Source organism: Heliangelus exortis, chromosome 30 (genome assembly GCF_036169615.1).
Source record: "Heliangelus exortis chromosome 30, bHelExo1.hap1, whole genome shotgun sequence".
Lineage (NCBI taxonomy): Eukaryota > Metazoa > Chordata > Aves > Apodiformes > Trochilidae > Heliangelus > Heliangelus exortis.
This window is the reverse complement of record NC_092451.1, coordinates 188,037-201,038: the sequence shown is the minus strand read 5'-3', so window position 1 is coordinate 201,038 and position 13,002 is coordinate 188,037. Positions and strand designations below refer to the sequence as shown.

Below are 13,002 nucleotides of genomic sequence, written 5' to 3'. Positions count from 1 at the left end.
GGCAGCTCCTGGCCCTCTTACCATCCCTGGAGCAGGAGCTGTTCTTGCTGAGCCCCTTCCATGTCCCCATCCCCAGGACCCCTTCTCGCGGGCTCTCTGGCCAGAGGCAAGGGCAGAGGCTGGGACCCACTTCAGTGGGTCGGGACCGGGTGTTGCAAGAGCTGGGCGAGGGCAGGGCGTGGCAGCGGGCCGAGGTGGGTGGGATGTGCTGGAGAGATAGGGATGTGGATACCCAGGGGCTTGGGGCCATGCCCGGTGGGGTTCGGTGATTTACCCGGTGGTGTTTGGGGACGCGGCCAGTGGGGTGGGGGAGGTGCCGGACGGGGGTGGTGACGGTGACGAGTCTCAGTCTCCCGGGGACTCGGATGTGCCCGTCGGGTCCCCCCGTATGGGGACGTTTCCCCCGGGGAGCAGGCGGGACGTGGGTGCCCCCTCCTGTCCCGGTCCTGCAGCTGTTGGGGGTGCCGGGGGTGGCCCTTGGATCCCTCTCCCCGGTGCAGCGCAGCTCCCGCCCCTCTGCAGGCGCCCCTCGGAGCCTTGACCCCGGTTAATGATTCCCCAGCGGTCGGTGCCAGCGGCTCGAAGTCAAACAGCAGCCCCGGGGGTCGGGCCGGGAGCCCGCGGCCGCTCCTGTCGCCGGCGGGGCCGTGGGAGGGACTTTTGCGGGGGGCACGGCGGGGGGGGGGGCGCGAGGGGGGGAACAGGCGAGGGGTCCCCTTTGAGGGATACGCGGGGGCGGCACCGTCCCATTGGGGGATGGACGGGGCGGGTGGTCAGTGCCCCATGTGGATGTGTGCGGGGTGGGGATTTCTGCCCCAATTTGGGGATGCACTGGGGGCGGGGACAGAACACCCTGTTCCATGTGAGGGCGCGTTGCCCTATTTTGGGGGTTGCATGGGGCGTCCCCGCCCCGCTTCGGGGTTCCCCACCCCGGGTCCTTTGCTGCTGTTGCTCCCGGAGGGCCGGGCCGGGGCGGTCCTGCGGAGCCCCGTTAAAGCAGCGGCGGCCGGAGGCGGCCCGAGGAGGCGGCGATGGGCAGCGAAGGGCAGCGGGGCCCGGCGGCGGCCCCGGGGCAGGGCGACCCTCGGGCGCTGCGGAGGGACTGTCAGCACCGGTAGGGCCGGGGGCGTAGACAAGATGACGAGGGGGCTACGGGGCTGATCGAGGGCAGGAAGACCTGAAGCTGCGAGGGAAGATGGGGGGGGGCCGAGGGGGAAAGCAGGACCCGAGGGAAAGACACTGGGGGTGCAGGAATGGGGCAGGATGCAGCAGTAGGGAAAGGTCCTGGTGAAATCCCTCCTATATAGACATCCCAGGGGGACAGGCTGAAACAGGGGGCTCCCCCCGCCTCCAGCTCCATTTCCAGCTCCAAAGCCCGTTTTTCTGCTCCAATAATTCACTTTGGGGCCCCTGGGCCAGGACAGGCATACAGCCCCTCTCCTTTTGGTGAAGGATGGGGGGGGGGATCGTGGGGAAGGGGGGCGGTTGCAGGTGGGGAACAGGTTTTTCCCTCCCCATGTCATCCCTAGACCTAAATACCCTATAACCTCCCACTTTCCATCCACCTTTCCTCCCCCCTCCCCGATCCCAGCATTTTTGTCAACCGGAGCCTGGCACTGGAGAAGATAAAATGCTTCGGCTTTGACATGGACTACACCTTGGCCAGTGCGTTTCTGGGAGGGGAGAGGGGCTGGGGCAGAGTGGAGGGTGGCAGAAGAACCCTCAGCCCCCTCTCCACCCTGAAGTGTACAAGTCCCCTGACTATGAGGAGCTGGCCTTCGCCCTGCTGCTGGAGCACCTCGTCTCAATCGGGTACCCCCAAGAGATCCTCTCCTACAAGTACGACCCAACCTTCCCCACCCGGTGAGTTTTGGAAATGGGGGAGAAATGGGGTGTGGGTGGTGGTGGGACAGTCTCATTCCCCTCGTCCTGCTGATGGTGTGTGGGGCACAGGGGACTGGTGTTTGATGCCCTGTACGGGAACTTGCTGAAGGTGGACTCCCACGGGAACCTGCTGGTCTGTGCCCACGGCTTCCGCTTTCTCAAGGGGTGAGTCTGGGACTCCCCTCCCTGGGGAAGTGCATGGGGGTGTGTGGGTCCCACGGCATGGGGTGCAGGTTCATACTCCCTCCCCAGGCCCGAAATCCTCCACTATTACCCCAACAAGTTCATCCAGAGAGATGACATGAAGCGTTTTCACATCCTCAACACCCTCTTCAACCTCACAGGTGAGTGAGGTCATACCCTGTTCCTGCAGCCCTCCCCAGCCCCTCCTGACCCCCACGGGGGGGTCGTGCCCCCACCTGCCTCCTCATGGCCCCCTCCCTGGCAGAGGCCCACCTCTATGCCTGTCTTGTGGACTTCTTCACCAACTGCTCCAGATACCTCAAGTAAGAAGGAGATGGTGGGTGGAGGGCTTGGTATTGGGAAGGGCAGAATGGGGCGGGGGGGGGGGGGGGGGGTGTCTTCACTCTCTTCACCATCCCCACCCCGCTCCTTTTCTGGACCATTGCAGCTGTGACACTGGCTACAAGCATGGGAATCTCTTCATGTCCTTCCTCAGCATGTTCCAGGATGTGCGTGAGGCCATGGACCACGTCCACCTCTCGGTGGGTGCAGGAGGTGGGGCGCTGGGGGACAGGCATTGCTGGGGGGGCACACTGAAGATACCTCCCCTGCTCCAGGAGTGCTTTGGCCAGCCCTGTCTGTCCCCTCTGCAGGGCTGCCTGAAGGAGAAGACACTGGAGAACCTGGAGAAATATGTAGTGAAGGATGTGAGTGGCTGTGCACCCCCTCCATGGGACTCCCCCCGCCCCAGCTCAGTCCCCTTGGCTGCATCCCTGTGTTCTGCCCCCTGGATACTCCCAGAGCTGACTTGTCCCTTGCCAGCCCCGTGTGCCACTGCTGCTGAGCCGCATGAAGGAGGTGGGGAAGGTTTTCTTGGCCACCAACAGTGACTACAACTACACTGATGTGAGTAGGGGGTGTCCGTGTCGTGTGTGGTCCTCCCCCTTCTGCTTGGGTCCAGCCTGTCTGGGGATGGGGGGGGAAGGCAAAGCGCAGGCAGGGCTCTGCCCTTCCCTGGGACTGTGGTGTAGACATAGGCTGTCCTTGCAGGCCATCATGTCCTACCTGTTCGACTTCAGTGAGGGAGACAAGGTGAGTCTGTGTGGTGTGGGATGGGTGAAAGGTGTAGGGGGATGCTATCAGCAGCCCCTTGCTGACCTCCCCGTCCTCTGGCAGGCCGGGACCCAGCAGCGCCCTTGGCGCTCCTACTTCGACCTCATCGTGGTGGACACCCGTAAGCCACTCTTCTTCGCTGAGGGCACCGTCCTGCGCCAAGTTGACACGGTGGGGACCCCTACAGGGGGCACAGTGAGGTGGCTTCACCCTTGGGTGGACACAGATGCCAGCACCCCCACTCCTCTCGTCCCACAGGACACAGGGAAGCTGCGCGTTGGGACGTACACTGGGCCGCTCCAGCACTGCGCCATCTACTCTGGTGGTGAGTGTCCGGCCGGGCTGGGTGGAAACATCAAGGATGTGCCTGCACTGTCACCATCACTGTCCCCTCACCTCTGCCTGCCACAGGCTCCTCAGACCTGGTGTGTGACCTGCTGGGTGTGAAGGGCAAGGACATCCTCTACATGGGGGACCACATCTTCGGGGACATCCTCAAGTCCAAGAAGCGGCAGGGCTGGCGCACCTTCCTGGTGGTGCCTGAGCTGGCCCGCGAGCTGCAGGTCTGGACGGAGAAGAGTGGTGAGCAGCACTCAGGGACATGGCTTCTGCTCAGCAGGGACATGGCTGGGCCCAGGCAGGGGGGTAATCTGGAGGCTCCTACCCCCCACCAGGGCAGAACTGGCCCCAGTGGGACGTGCCCCACACAGTGCCATCTGGCAGTGGGGGGATGATGCCGGCCCTGTTGTCCTTGCAGAGCTGTTTGAGGAGCTGCGGAGCCTGGACCTCTTCCTGGCAGAGCTGTACCAGTGAGTGGGCATAGGATGGGTGAGGAGCATTGGGGGGGGGAGCACAGACACCCCTGGGGACCCTCCAGATGGGTCTGTCCCTCTCCAGGCACTTGGACAGCAGCAGCAGTGAACGCCCAGACATCAGCTCCATCAAGCGTCGCATCCAGGTGATGCCCAGGAGCCCTGTAACCAACCTGCCCCTGAGGGGGCACTCTTGGGGAGGGGTTGGGGGGGGCATTGAGTACCCTAACCACCTTGCTGCACCCACAGAAAGTCACACACGAGATGGACATGTGCTATGGGAAGATGGGCAGCCTCTTCCGCTGCGGCTCTCGCCAAACGCTCTTCGCCAGCCAGCTGATGCGCTATGCAGACCTCTATGCTGCCTCCTTCATCAACTTCCTCTACTACCCCTTCAGCTACCTCTTCCGGGCACCCCCTGTCCTGGTATGCAGCTCCCAGCTCCCTCTGCTCACCTGCCTCAGTATCCCAGAGTGGCATTGATGATGTTGGGTGAGCACCCAGCACCGTGGCCCCTCTCCGCAAGCCCTCTCCCACCACAGATGGCTCATGAGTCGACGGTGGAGCATGGCCTGCGAGACTCAGCAGAGGCTGGCACAGCCCTGGCACCCTGGCTGGCACAGCACAGCCACCCCGGCGCACAGGTGGGTGGTGTGGGATAGGGGTATCCCCTGGATGCCAGTGGAGTGCTGTGCCTGCTGAGCCCCCCAACCTCTGTCACAGGTTGCTGGAGGCATCCAGGACTCCAGCGGGGGGGAGGAGGAGGAGGATGGAGAAGCCTGAGCCTACCCCAGTATCTGTGGCTGCTGAGCTGGCAAGTGCCAGCCCCCAGGAAGGCATTTGGTGGCCCCAGATCACTTGAGGACCCAAGCCACCTATGGGCAGTCATCGCTTCCAGGTGCTGCTCGCGTCTGGTGTCACATCTGTCCCCCTGCAGTGGGGCCCTTCTCTTGACTGTGGCAGGAGTTGGGTGAAACCCCCCCTCGCCCCCCCCCCCCCCCCCCTCACCCCCTACAGCTTCCCAGGCATCAGCAGCTTCTCCAGGCAGGGAGAGTGGGTATGGCTGGACACCCCCCCCCCCCCCACGGTGGTCCCAGCAGCTCCTGTCCCTCCTGCTGTGGGGCTGTGGCCCAGCTATGCAGGGGGAGGAAGGGGTGATTTCCCTGGGACTCTCTTCTGTTTTCTACCCTTTTCTATTTATAAGAGACACTCAAACTCCTGGCACCACAGAGATGTCAAATTGGTCATTGTAAAGGAAAACTGCTTTGTTCCCCAGCTTGGGAAGTGGCTGGGGGGCAAAAGGCAATTCCCAAGTCCTCAGCCAGCAGCTGGGACAAGTGCAAGTTCCTGGGCAGAGGATGGCCCCTGTAAGACCTCCCCACTGCAGCACTGTCCTGCACCCAAGGGGTCTTGCACTTGACCCCTTCCCCAGACCTCAGCCAGACTTCCAGCTCCTGCTCCCAGACTTCTTCCAACGTAGATATTTCTCAATAAAGACGCTGAGCCAAGGCTGGTGGTGGCTATGTCAGGAAGAGGGAAAGGAATGGGATGAGGACAGAAAGGTGACATTGGGGGGGGGAAGGGGGGGGGATCCTTTCCCTCCCCTCACTTTCCTCCTTTCCCCTCACCTTAGAGCAGAAATGGTGCCAGCCCCAGGGACAGGCTCCTGACCAGCAGCCCCAGCACCAAGGACTCAGCCATACCCAGGGGTCTGGTACCCTGGCCTGCTGCACCACAGGAACCTCAGCACCCCTCATGTGTGTTGTCTCCAGCCCCCTCAGAGTGGGTGGGGAAAGTGCTGCGTCCCACACTCCTCCATCCCCCCAGCATGGCCAGTGCTGCTGCCCATGGCTCTGTGTATGCCTCAGTGGGGAACACTCTCTGCAAGTAGGGCTCAATGTGGCTCTGGAGCAAATCCCTCAGAACTTTGCTTCCAAAACCCAGGGAGGTACCTAGAGCATTGCAGTCTGGCATCATTCCACAGCAGGAGCCAAGGATGGTCAGTCCTGGGGTTCCCGGCTGGTGACCTTGCACAGGACCACACACACTCCACCTCTACTGCAAGTTTTTATATATATACAGTGCTTACATGTTTGAAACAAGCTCATTACATGCTACCCCTACATATTTACATCCCAGGGGTGATGAGAAGTCAGTGGAGTGTGTGCGAGGAACCAAGCGCCCCCCAGGAACCTCTCAACAGAACTCTGGGGGATACAAACTCAAACCCTCCAGCTCTGCCACCTCTGGTAAAGCTTTGTTTTTCCGGAAAAAGAACTGAGTCTCCTCCTCAGCATCCAGGAGTTCACTGAGGGAAGACACTACAGGGTCATGGTCCTTCAGCATATCTGGGTAGTGGCTCCCAGCCCCATCTATCCGCAGTGAGCGTCGCACTGGTGTCACGAATTTCAGCTCCTGGCCTTCTAGAAACTCCTTTCCTCTACAGGGAGGACAAGAACTTTTGGGTAAATCCTGCAGAGGATTCCCCCAGAGCAGAGAGGGTGCTTGCTGCCAGGGGAGGGCAGCTGAGCCTTACCTGGATGCAGACTTAATTTGTAACTTGATGGAGAGGGGCAGGCAGAGTGGGGGCCTCCTGGTAGGGCAGGGAGTTGCTGCCACATGCTGCCTCTCACTGGAGCAAGGTGTTGTAGGCTCCAAAGGAAGGGGATGCACAGCCTCGTCCCCTGGCAGGAGAAGAAAAGAGCAGCAGCTGCAGAGGAGTCATAACATCTAGACACAGGCAAGGGCACCTTGCTGTGGGGCCGTGATGGGCTGGGACCATCCCCAAGGAATCTTGCCCCATTTTTGAGATCAGATTTCCAGCCTTTCACAACCATCAGTCTCCATCAAAGTCAGCAGGGACACAGCATGCTGGGACAGACTAAAAACTGTGCTGCCTCCCTGCCTGCTGCAGCAGGGAACCCTGTCTGCCCACACCACCCAGCCCCCGCATGTACTTGTTACCTCCTGATGTTTGGTCTGTAGCCTTCAAAATATCAAGGACAACTTCTCTGAGCTCGTGGAGTGGCTGCAGGAAAAGCAGAGAGCAGGTCAAGGCAGGCCTGACTTGCGAATGGAGTCTGGAGTTACAAATGAATAGGAGAAAAGGGTTTCGCTGCACTGTGAGCCCCTGTGCTGGAGACAGCAGACAAAGGCTGCAGAATTTCCTTCTCTAAGCAAGATTATCAGCACACAGGCATGGCTGGGTAAACCCCAGCAGATGTTCGGAATTCCAGCCCAGAGCTGCTGTCATGTTGCTTCCAGCTCCAACACAGCACAGGATGCGTGACCTTCCCATGCTCCCCAGTGCCTGTCTATGCCCACCCAACACCATCTGCTCAGCTGGTCCCAGGACACAATGGGACCAGCACCTCTAAATGGCTTTTTCACCAGTGACTGGTGAAACTCAACTCATCCCAAAACCTGGCCTCTGGATCCCAAGCAAACCTGCTGGTGCAGAGAGAGAATATGAGGACAACCACAACCCCCCCAGCACTCACCGCAGCACCCGCGCAGACCGCAGCTCTGTACAGCCCTATCACATCAAAAGGACCATTCTGGGAAAGGAGTTTTGCTTTGCAGATCCAGAACTTGGCAAATTTCTCTGCCTGGGGCACACGGGACAGCAGGGCAGAGACCTCCTCTGCCTGGGCACCCTGCAAGGAGAAGGGCAGTGTCCTGGAGACAGCCAGAGGCATGCAGAGGGGAGCCACCAGCATGGCACTGTGCTGCCAGTGCTCTCTACGAAATGAGCCTCAAAAGAGTCAGCTTTGGAAGTCTCCTACATGACCATGGACAGAGAAGAAGTTTCCAGCCTCGTTTTTGCCCTTGGTAAAATGACTCTTGTATTTCAGAGAGACATGGAGGGACAGAGCCCTCAGTGGCACTAACAGAGCCACTAAACCACAGAGCAGGGCAAGTGGTCAGCTCTGCCATATGTGATGCCCCCCAGCAGCTGTGAGGTCCACCAGGGAAGCACCTCAGGCTGGCTCCATCAGTCCATGCTGCTTCCACAGGAATTCCTGCTGCAGAACACACACTGGTCACCAGGACACTGGCAGGGACAGACATGCACAGGTTTTGTTCCCATGCCCATAACCACATGACCAGGTTTTGTTCCAGTTTCCCCATGAGTACATCTTGCTGCCTGCCCTTGGCCATTCCCTAACTCCATGAGGACTTTTACTTTTCCTATACACAATGTTACCCCTGTGGCACCCACAGCAAGCAAGAACACTTGCTCCAAACTCCTCTGTGCTGCTGGGGGGCATGGCCCTTCTGTCCTGGGATGTTCCAGGAGGAGACTGTTCAAGCAGCTCCTTTCCTACCTCCTCAATGAGCTTCAGGCACTCAGTTAATATGTTGTTGATCTTTTCCAGGAGGAGCTGCTCTGGTTTCTCTTGCTTCTCTTTCTCCTTGGTACTTCTCCAGGACAGCTTTGCTGGCTGTTTCTGAAGCAGCATCATAGGTGGACGTTTGTATGTCTTGCCTTTGGATGCCAACCACTCCTGCAGCTGTTTCCTGTCAAAGGATGATGGGATCAGTGTTACTACCGCAGCACTTGCCAGGCTACTGGAATCCCCTTGGAATCTCCCTCCAGCCAACTCCAGCTGCCCAGGAAGAAGCAGCACCAGTACATCTGTCCTTAAATGCATCCAAGCTCTAGGCTGGGAAAGGAAATTCCTCAAGTTTAAGCATGCTCTGAAGAGAAAGCAGAAGAGAGGCTGTGCTCTCTCTTCTTGCTTACTAAATCAGTGGAAGAGGAACCCAGAGACCGCCAAATCTCAAGCCCACCCTCCTCTGGGGCATCAAGCTCCAGACTGGCATTCACTGACTCAGAGACTTTGGACCCAGTTTCTGGTAGATTGGCACTGGCTCACCCAGTTAAACACTTTAACCTCTGCTGTCCCCTGGAGGTGAGGACAGTCAGCCAAGGCTGCCACTTACTTACGATCTGCAGCTGATGGGGTCTTGGGGACACGCCTGGCCTGGATCCCTCCTGGCTTGTGTGCCTCTGCTTTAAGTCTGTCTCCCTCACTCCTAAAACCACTCACAAGTGATGGAGTTTTGGAGCCGTGTGTGCTGCCAGGCTGGTTTTGGGTGACTGTCACTTGGGATGCTGCCTTAGCATCCTTCCCAGCCCCCTTTGCCAGAGGCCTTTGCCACTGCAAGGTCCCACCTGCTTTCAGGCTGGGCGTTGGGTTTGTGGGCCTCCAGGGCCTGCTGCTGGCTGGAGGCTTTGTGGAATATCTTTTAATTTGAGGGGGCCCACTGCGGTGCTCAAGGCCTCCTACAGGAAGCCTGCCCTGTGGCTTTACTCCAGGCTCCCTTGCTGGATGAGTTTTTTCCTGATTTGCCCCCATTTTTTTATGTAGCAAATTAGTAGAAGCAGTAAGTGACCAGGGGGGCTGCAGTAGCTGAGTTTTGGCACTTGGTTTTTGAGACATGCTCTTGGAGCCTGGCAGAGGTCTCCTGAATTTATCCTGACTTGGCTCTTGCCTAGCCTGGTGGCTAGTATTTCTGTCCTTTTGGCCCGCAACAGTTCTTGACATCATAACTGAGCTTTGCCTGTGAGCCAAGACTCTCTTGTTTCCAAGATTATTTCCATCAGACTTGAAAACCCTGTTCAGCACAGGCTGAGCAGAGCCTTGTGCTTGGAGATTTTCTTTGTTGCAGACCAGCCTGTCCTGTAGGCCCTGGTTGAGGGAGGAAGGTGCCCTGGGAAGGGCATGGTCACTGTTGGCCAGAGGGGCTGCAGTGGTGACAGTCTCCTGTGAAGGCTTCTTGGTCCTCTTTGAATTTGAGTGAGTAGAGGTTGAGGTCAGGAGCCTCCCTCTGGGCTGGGTAGGGTGGCTCATGCTTGGCACATGCCCCAGGGGAAGCTTTGTGCCCCTCCTTGGCTGGTCTGGTTGCACCACTGCTGCTCTCTGGGAGGTGTCTGAAGGTTTTTGCTGAGCAGTGTGACCAACATGCTGTGTGGATTTGACACCAGGCTTGCCATTCCTCTGAGGGCCCTTCACCACATCCCTGGGAACATCCTTCTTATTCCTGTCAACCTGGAGAGACAAAGAGAACCTCAGCCCTGAGGAGACCTCAGCTGGGGCAAACCTGAAAGCTTGGTCCTGCCTGTGGACCCCAGGTGAAGGTCTGCAATGACAAAGCAGGTGCTGACAAAACAACGATACAGCACCCACCAGTGTGTGGGTGGGTGGATCTTCCAATGCTAAGTTCCTCTGAAAAATAATGAGTTGAATTATTGCCATCTCTTCAGCAGTCTGCTGACTGCCCCATCAGGGTCAGGAACTCAGCACTGATTCAGAGACCCTCTTCTGTCCAGACTCAATTCAAGCATGAAACACAAACCAAGATTCAGATGATTTCTACTTACGTGCTGTAGTTTAGACACTGGTGCTAAGGCTGGTTCCAGGCAATTTGTCTGGTTCTTCAAATAGGGTCTGTAGGAAGACAAACAAGATTTCAGGTTATTTAACAGCTGTTGCAGAAATTATTAAATGTCTGAACTACCACTGGGTTCCTCAGTTACATGACCTTACAAGAAGTTCTTTTAAGTCAGAAAGCTGTCAAGGAAGTAGCATTCATTCTTTTTCTTTCGTGTGGAAACAAAAACAACACAAATCATCAACATCCAAGGTTGTCAAAAATGTCCTGGCTTCCACTGAGAACAAAAGTAACCAAAATGGTTCCCCCAGGCAGCAATGCCTGCAGGCAGGAACCAGCAATGGTTTGGAGGCTCCCAAGGCTGCTGCCTGGGGCTGGCTCCTGATTTCCCCATGCCCAGAGCCTGAGCCACCAGGTCAGAGCAGGGACTTGGGGCACCTGGGCCATGGTTTGCTCTGCCAGGGTGAGCTCCAGTGCTGGTTCACCAGCCCCTCAGCTGCCCGGGCTGTCAGCACCCCCCAGCCTCTCCTCCTCCTCCTCTTCTCTGAACTGCAGGACACTGCAGGGTTCTCCCACTCCTCTGCTCCAGGGCAGGCAGCTCAGCCATTAGGGCAGATCAATGCCTCTGCAGATATTTTTCTGTAACAAAAGAGTCTGGAGAGCTCAGGTATGGTCCTGTTTGATACACGTGGTGTACTATGCCATAAAAACTGAGCATGAATGTTATCTGTTCTTTCACCTGGGACTGGTTTGTTCGTTATGGACTCTAATCCTACTTCCCTTTATCTTCTTCCCAAGGAGAAGTTTTACAGTGTCCTTTGCAGTACAGCACCACAAGAAATACTCCCAGAGAGGTGCACCCTTTCAAGCATCCAGGTCTGCCAGCAGCTTCAATCACAGCTCTGCAGCAAGGTGCCTGCCTCCCTGCAGCCTCCAAGCAGTGTGTCTGCAGGGAGTGAGGAGCCAAGGCAGAAATGGGTTTCAGAGCTGTAACTTGTTTAAGCCTGAACCACCCTTTCTCCTAGACAGAGTTCTGAAGAAGAGTTGTTGGCAGAAGGGCCTGTTCTGCTCAAAAACAGAGCAGAGCAAGTTTCACAGAGACTCAGGAAACAGTCAGAAGGGGCAATATCAACCAGTAGGAAATGTCAACTCACACCACCCCTTTGCTCCTGCAGCCAGGCTGAGCCCCCTCTGGTTGGTGCCCTGAAAGCAGGGACACAAACACATGTGAATTGCTGTGGAATGATGGGATGGGTTGGAAAAAGCCTTGGAGATCCCAACTGTTCCCACAGCACTGCCCAGGCCCCCCCACCCCATGTCCCTCATCCCCACATCTCCAGGGCTCTGAAACCCCTCCAGGGATGATGGGGACTCCAGCCCTGCCCTGGGCAGCCTGGGCCAGGCCCTGACAACCCTTTCCAGGGAGAAATTGTTCCCCAGCGCCAATCTAAACCTCCCCTGGCACAACTGGAGGCCAGAAGTTCCTCTTGGCCCATCCCTTGTTCCTTGGGAGCAGAGCCCGACCCCCCCTGGCTCCAACCTCCTCTCAGGGGGTTGCAGAGAGCCACAAGGTCTCCCCTCAGCCTCCTCTGCTCCAGGATCAACACCCCCAGGGCCCTCAACTGCTCCTCACAACTTCTCCAGACCCTTCTCCTTCTGCTCCACACCCTTCCCCAGCTCCCTTGCCCTTCTCTGGACACCCCCAGCCCCTCAATGTCTCTTTTCTGACCCCAAACCGAGCCCAGGATTGGAGGTGCAGCCTCAGCAGTGCCCAGCACAGGGCGAAAAGAAGGAGGTAGACACTGGCAAGCCAGCTTTACCTCAGGGTATCGCCAAGTGATTTGGGTCAGGAGGGACCTTTACAGACCATCTAGCCCAGCATCCTCCCAACTTACTTTGCATTTGAGCATTTCAGCCTTTCTTTGGCTGTTACATAGTCCTGGAGCCACCTTCTCCGCTCTCCTGCAAGAAGACAGTAAAAGAATGCATTGCACAACCACATTACTGAGCATGTACCCCAGGCTCTCTGCCCCAGCCTGGCAATGCTGTTCCCAGAATTCCCAGAGCATTTCCACACATGTGATGCTGCCCAGAGTTTCAGCAGCACATCAGACCCAGAGCTCTCTGATGCTCATAGCACGTGATGCCACTGAAATCATGGGGCCTGGTCAATGTAAAGACGGGAAGATGCTGCTGATCCCACTTTGGCTGTGTACCCCATAAGCCTGAACCCCGCTGTAGCCAAGCCCTTTAACACAAGCAAGTGGGACAAGCAAAGAGTGTCTTGATAGGAGACAACCCTGACAGCCTCAGTTTGGCTGTGTATACAGGACATCTCCTGGCAGGACAGCCTAGCCAGGCTGGGGTCCGGCAGTACTTGTCCCCAGAAGTGTCAGCACTGTTCCTAAAGCTCTCTCACCCTCGTTTGATGGCCCAAGTGCCCAGGGCTCTCAAGCCCCCCTCCCAAGCCCTCTGCCCCCAAGAACATTTACCCTAAGTCTTCCCAAGAGCGGCAGGGCACCCCTGTTGCCTCTGTTCTCCCCAGCACCTCACAGCCCACCCCAAGCCCCTCCACCCCAAGCTACCTCCATGTGCACATTTTGGTTGTGCC

General features: G+C 57.7%; 3 protein-coding genes across 11 annotated transcripts in view; 2 read left to right on the top strand and 1 right to left on the bottom strand.

Annotated features, from left to right (window-relative positions):
• The first annotated feature begins 315 nt into the window (after nt 1–315).
• OGDH (oxoglutarate dehydrogenase) overlaps nt 316–13,002 on the top strand; it is a 51,355-nt gene continuing 38,668 nt past the window's right edge. The window contains exon 1 of the mRNA XM_071729268.1: nt 316–326. The gene's annotated coding sequence lies outside the window, so the exon portion shown is untranslated. The remainder of the gene's footprint in view (nt 327–13,002) is intronic.
• Nucleotides 920–5,500, top strand: LOC139788916 (cytosolic purine 5'-nucleotidase-like). 8 transcript variants are annotated; one of them, XM_071729274.1, is made up of 18 exons: nt 926–1,114; nt 1,592–1,665; nt 1,746–1,863; nt 1,954–2,049; nt 2,137–2,228; nt 2,333–2,390; nt 2,516–2,609; nt 2,721–2,774; nt 2,890–2,973; nt 3,118–3,159; nt 3,244–3,351; nt 3,439–3,505; nt 3,592–3,762; nt 3,938–3,989; nt 4,078–4,138; nt 4,242–4,418; nt 4,497–4,636; nt 4,716–4,984. In XM_071729274.1, the coding sequence occupies exons 1-18, from the start codon at nt 1,032–1,034 to the stop codon at nt 4,852–4,854; spliced, it is 1,710 nt and encodes a 569-aa protein (XP_071585375.1). In that variant the 5' UTR covers nt 926–1,031; the 3' UTR covers nt 4,855–4,984. The 8 variants fall into 8 exon arrangements, 7 of the variants coding, with proteins under 7 accessions (XP_071585376.1, XP_071585378.1, XP_071585375.1 ...); XR_011722982.1 differs by having other exon boundaries at nt 930–1,114; nt 4,519–4,636; nt 4,716–4,745; XM_071729278.1 differs by having other exon boundaries at nt 930–1,114; nt 4,535–4,636; nt 4,716–5,500.
• Nucleotides 6,041–12,488, bottom strand: CKAP2L (cytoskeleton associated protein 2 like). Of its 2 annotated transcripts, XM_071729272.1 has the most exons (8): nt 12,287–12,488; nt 10,381–10,447; nt 8,940–10,048; nt 8,321–8,513; nt 7,493–7,648; nt 6,957–7,020; nt 6,529–6,676; nt 6,041–6,432 (listed from the first exon to the last, which is right to left on the bottom strand). In XM_071729272.1, the coding sequence occupies exons 1-8, from the start codon at nt 12,391–12,393 to the stop codon at nt 6,189–6,191; spliced, it is 2,088 nt and encodes a 695-aa protein (XP_071585373.1). In that variant the 5' UTR covers nt 12,394–12,488; the 3' UTR covers nt 6,041–6,188. The 2 variants fall into 2 exon arrangements, with proteins under 2 accessions (XP_071585373.1, XP_071585372.1); XM_071729271.1 differs by lacking the exon at nt 12,287–12,488 and having other exon boundaries at nt 8,940–10,402.